At 44.6% G+C, this 6,000-nt stretch overlaps 1 protein-coding gene across 1 annotated transcript in view; it reads left to right on the forward strand.

The window, feature by feature from the left end:
• LOC124613440 (WW domain-binding protein 11-like) overlaps positions 1–3,539 on the forward strand; it is a 184,704-nt gene extending 181,165 nt beyond the window's left edge. The window contains exon 7 of the mRNA XM_047142141.1: positions 3,354–3,539. Coding sequence (XP_046998097.1) covers positions 3,354–3,539 — 186 coding nt within the window. The remainder of the gene's footprint in view (positions 1–3,353) is intronic.
• The last annotated feature ends 2,461 nt before the right edge of the window (positions 3,540–6,000 follow it).

The raw sequence follows: 6,000 nt of genomic DNA on the forward strand, positions 1-6,000 counted from the left end.
CAAGAAACACCGAACACGTACCTTTTTTTATTTCTAACACAAAAGTCAAATATCAATTTTCATAGATGTAACTTTAAAAGTGCTTTTAGTACTGTAGTAATGATTTATTTAAAAAAAAAAAAACGGTCTCCTACTGTTGCTCCTCTTGGTGGTTGAATTTCCAAAAATGCTATGCGTGTACTTTAATTTTCGACAGAGAATTTAAGTACCAGTTTTTGTATCTCTAACTTCACATTAACCTTAATAGCGACATATTTTCAAAAAACTTTTCATCCCCTACTTCACCTCCGTTGGGGCTGAATTTCGAACAGCCCCTTACTAAACGATGCCCACCTTATAAGATCAACACCCTCTCTATGTTTCAAGTTTCTATCCTTAGTGCTTTTGGCTGGGCAATGATGAGTCAGTGAATGACAGGAAATGATGAGTCAGTGAATGAGTCAGTCAGTCCAGACGTAGCCTTTTATATACACAGATTATTACAACAAGAGCACTCAATTCTTACTTATCCTAGCTTTTCTATGCCCTTAGTTCACTGTTATACAAGATCCTTCTGAAAAACAAAGTTTTTGTTAGCGCGGCAAGCACCGGTTCCTTCACCTGTTGATCGGAACTCAATCAAGGACCTCTTAAAGCAGATTTAAATGGATCAAATCTGCAAATGGTTTGGCACATCATCAACAGCCACACGTCTGTTATTCGAAATCAAGGCACGGAGTCGTTCGTTAATGGTATCAGCTGTCGCTCTGGCATGAAGCCCCGCTCTTCCCTCGTCCACTTTGGAACTGTTCAGTCCAGTGGTAAACAATTCGCTCTGACAAAACGTTGAATCCGTATTGTCCTAACAGTTTTCTGTGAATTGTCGCTTCTAGTATAACATCAGACCATAAAAAAGGAGATTACGGTACGGTAATCCTCTATGGCGGGGAAGTCTTTAGGTCGCAACAGCGAAAAACGGACTGATGAGGTAATGCTGCAACCTACCACAGGCGAAGCCAACGGTGTCATGTAGCAGCTGGAGAGGGCACAAAGCCTTAGAGCCAACCATTTCTACAAAGTCTCTCGGGCCAACCTAAGGACAATAAGAGCGTAATTGCGGACACTTATTGACTAACCCCGAACTTTCCTTGCCTCGCGATGTGTCCGCAACGCAACCAGATGACAGACAAACTGCAGCGATGGGCTCTCGACTGGAAATGGAGGAAGAAATGTCCTATGAACGTGTGTCTGGAAATGCATCGTTGCCAAGATAGATGGCGTTGACGAATGAAAGTTTCTCTGACCACGTGTCGTCAGTTCCTTGCGTGTTGCAGGCTGTGTGATTTACGCAGCGCACTGTAAGCAGCAACATGGTTCGATGATGATGTTTGTGTATGGCCAAGCAGATGGAAACGGTCGAGAGGAAGCACTGCTACACCGAAACAAGTACTCTCATAGTCACCAACCACGTCACACAAAATTTCCCCCAGTTTTGGCGTTTATATGATGAAGGGTTGTTTCAAACAGACGAACGTGCAGAGAGGCGGTGGACTGTTCGTACACGAGATTTGGAGGACTGCGTTCTGCCTCTCGACCGTTTCCATCTGCTTGGCTCTACACAATCGATATCTCATGAATACCGGTCCATTCTGCGTCAGTCATACAGCCTGCATCACACAAGGAGCACACAGAACGTGGTCTGAGGGGACTTCTTCGCTCATATTATATGTGATTCGTGGTAATTTCGAGGTGCATACCTTCAAAGTGGGTGAAGTCCCAACAAGGAGCCGAAATTTGCTTCCTGACATAGTTCACACGACTACCGCAGAATAGGACGTATATCGAGTTCCCCATATTTAGTATCTGCGAAGAATTGTTACTGTATGATGATTCCGTGATGTTACAAACTTTGAGGTAGGATGGAGAACGGTAAATTTATCAATACGAGCTAAGGGTCACTGGTCCGGAAACGACCGACTCTTAAAGTAATAAGCGTAAATCTTTGTGCTACAAGTATATCTGACAGTGGAATACGTATAGCAGTACGTTGTTGCTAAGATTGCAGGACAGGCAACATTCAGAGGTCCAGTATATATGGACTCTAAAACGTGTACCTTAAGAGCTATCAGCACTAGTTCAATAAAAGTGTTTCTGAGCAGCGAAGATAAACAAGTGGTAATAGTTCTTAACGTATGGATTTTATAGCCCATATTAACTGGACTTTTTGTGCTTGTTTTGGTCCACACAGCCACCTCTGAAAGTTGCCTGTGGTACAGTCTTAGCAACAACAGGACTGGTATATGTATTCCGCTGTCGAATGTATCAGAATGATTTCCACTTGTAACTTACGATTCGGTCGTTTCTGGATCAGTATCCCTTACCTCAAATTAATACATTTACCCTTCCCTGTAATACCTGAAAGCTTGTAACATCATCACAGAATCACGTGAAACCTCCCGTTAGAAAAAATTATGAATGACAATGCTGGTAAACCTCTTACGTTATTTGATTTTCAAACAGATGAGCAAAGCTGAACGTACTCAGACATTTCCCTCTTTACTTTTTCTGATCATCACCAAACCGACACACAATATTTTTAGCGCAACGCAATCTGACTTTCAATAATCCCAACAAAAGAATGGCCCTGACTAACAATAACCTATACCTTTCATGAATCACTTACCTCACAAAAATCTTCGTTACTCGAACTACTGCAATACAGCGAGCGCCAATACTGCCAGCTAAATAAAAGATTCTAACTACTGAAGTCACTAACTACTGATAGGCATACTTAGCAAATGAAAGATTTTAATAGAGAACAAACAATGTATTTACCTTAATAGTGTTCAAAAGTCATAATATATATATCAGTCCATGATATCCAATATTATAAATTTACTGTTTCTGATCGACACACGTCCAGATCGTCCGCTCTCAAAACTCCGCCATCTCTCTCCCCACATCCACCACTACTGGCGACTCACCTCCAACTGCGCAACGCTACGCGCTGTTCACATCCAACTGCTCAACACTAGAATAGCAAATATTCCAACAATGCAAACCAGCCACAGACAGCACACAGCACAGTCAGTGATTTTCATACGGAGCGCTATGTGGCGTTACCAACATAAAAACCTAAACAGCCTACGTACTTAGTAAACAGCCTGCTTACACACGCTATCTCTCTCTCTCTCTCTCTCTGTGTGTGTGTGTGTGTGTGTGTGTGTGTGTGTGTGTGTGGGTGTGGGTGTGTGTGTGTGCGTGTGGGTATGTGCGTGTGTTTGTATGGCTTTCTTCGGCTGCTTCATAACTTGTATGTGTTGTTGGTTCGCTTGTTCCCGCCAGTAATGCTGACCCTCTCTGTCTGCTTGCAGAAGCCGGACTTCACGCTGGACAAGGCGGCGGCCGAGCGGCTGATGCGCAACATTCAGAAGGCGAAGCGGCGCCGCTGCGTGTGCCACGCGGCCACCTCCTTCCTGGGGCTGGCCGTCTTCCTGCTCTCCGTGATGCTGGTCAGCCTCGCCATGACGGGCGGGCGGCGCTACTTCGGCTCCCTCTGATCTGGCCCGACCCGATGTGATCCAGGTCGCAATCCCGCATACGCTTCAGCCTCTGCGAAAAGGGACCGCCGACGAAACCTGTGTCTGTGTGAGTCCGTGTGCATTCCCGCTGCAGTGTAGCATTCGTCGTACCTGACTGCAAGACAATTTGACGCACTGGTGCTAGATGATTTCGTCCCCGAGAGAAACAGAAGGCAGGAACCCTTCCATATTTAGAAATCCGTGGGACCATAAAGTGCTGCAGTATTTCGCCGCCCAAATACAAAATGCTCTTTCCATTTATAATCAGGAATGAAAAATTTCCTCACCCTCGACATAAAACACATATTTGATACAGAATCTCTGCTTCACTTCGCTATTCGCTAAGATTTCATTTATTTCACTCAAGACCGTGTCAGATGATAGTTAAATGGCACCACGTCATCTAACTAGATATCAGAGGCACTGATCACTTTTTCTTCCCTCCAATCTGGGTGTGATATAATAGCGTGAACGTTGAACGTTTTCTGTTGCAATTCTTTGGCACCGACATACAATCGACGGTAGTAAGAAGGAAGGAAGGTAGGTTAGGCCTTAACTTCCCGACGACATCGAGGTCATTAGAGACGGAGCACAAGCTCGGACTGTTTCAAGGATGGGGAAGGACATCAGCTGTGCCGTTTCGAAGGATTCATCCCCGTATTTGCCTGGAGCGCTTTAGGGAAATCACGGTAAATCTAAATTTGGATGGCCGGATGCGGATTTGAACCCTTGTCCACCCGAATGCCAGACTGGTGTTCTAACCGCTGCACCACCGCACTCGGTCCAGAAGTAGTCAGTAGATGGGAACAGACTGTATGTATCTTCAGCAACAACAGCTAACCTTTGCTCTGAAATAATCCTTCAGCAAATGAGCAGACACAATGTCACTGTTGAATCTTTTCATTTTTAAACCATATTTTTTTTAAAGGAAAACTGACGTTTATGCTGTAAAAATACACAAACTTTTCCACGGTCATGAAAGAATTCAACTTCACTTCTTCGAAACGTTTAAGCGTCGATTAACTTTTTGCTCGTATTAATACAGTGTTTTCCAATCTATGCATTACGTGAAACCCATTTTAATGTCCATTTTTATGGCGGAAACCCTGGTCTGTTTCTGTAGTATGGTTTTAATGTTGTATATATGTTACAAAACGTAACGTGCCTCATGTTTCTGATGACAAACAATAAAGTGCAGCACTTGTGGGTGCATTTTGTGATAAGGACGATGGTGGCGCTTCGAATCGCCTGCTACAATCACACCTTGTGCACTTGTTCCCTCACTACTGACTAGCGACTACATGGTTGTCTCCCAGTCCACGATATAAATGTAAACGTCGTGTGACTAGGGCCTCGCATCGGGCAGACCGTTTGCCGGGTTAATACAGCGCATTCGTAACGACTATCCAAAATAGTAAGTGGAAGCGAGGTTTAGATGTCATTCTATTTCTGTAATGTCATAGAAACATTAATTTTCATTTCTTGAATGTTATGAAAAAAGTAATGTAAAGTTTGCAGAACTCTTTCAGGGATCTCCACGGAAACGCAGGGTTACGCAAAACATAGTTTAAGAAAGCTGCGTTAATGGATTTCAAAACACAATTCTCATTTCTGACGCTGGCAGCACTGCATCACCAGTATGGAGACTTAATTCCGTCATTGTGCCGTACTGAGTGAGATGGAGCACTGGTTAATACGTTTGGTCTCATGATCACGAGGAGTGGGCATACAAGTGAATCCACGTTCACAAGTTCAGTCACCAAGATTTAGACTTTATCTGGCTTTCCTAAACCGAATAAGGTGAGCACAGGGATGGTGTATTTGCAAAGGATGCGGTCAGATTCTTTACCCATCCTTTTTCGAACGACCTCACCCGTTAGTAACACAGTAAACAATAATCTTCCTTCCTTATAACCATGTTTCATCCAAGACGTTTGTCGCTCCACTGCCCACATAAAAACTTGCCAGTAGTGAAGAAAAATTACGCAGATTCTACGGCTGTACTACTTGTTTGCACGAATTTCATACATTTCCGTAAAGCCTTGTCCTAAAACATAGTCAGTGCCTCTTTGTCCTCAATGCATGAACGCCTACCTGCCCCCCCTCCCCCTAAGACCGGGTGCCTTCTGTATCTCGGGGACTGCTCAACAACTTTCGCTACGCGTGCTGTGTGGAAACTGATAGCTCGACATCAGAGAGTTCTCCTCCTCTTTGCCGCGCTGGTGCTGCACCAAGCGGGTGCTTAGAGGTGGTTTTAGCCCCAGCAGAGGCACCAGTATCTGACCGCTCGACGTTTCCCCGTGAGATTCGGCTGTTACACGAACGACCGTTTGCGCGGAAGAATGGACAGATCGCTGCCATGTTGGACGAACCACGTCTTTTTCTTTCTGCGCACTGAACGACAGCGGCCTTCTCAGTTCCCACCAGCCCGGAGACGCGG

This window comes from Schistocerca americana, chromosome 4 (assembly GCF_021461395.2).
Source record: "Schistocerca americana isolate TAMUIC-IGC-003095 chromosome 4, iqSchAmer2.1, whole genome shotgun sequence".
NCBI classification, from domain to species: domain Eukaryota; kingdom Metazoa; phylum Arthropoda; class Insecta; order Orthoptera; family Acrididae; genus Schistocerca; species Schistocerca americana.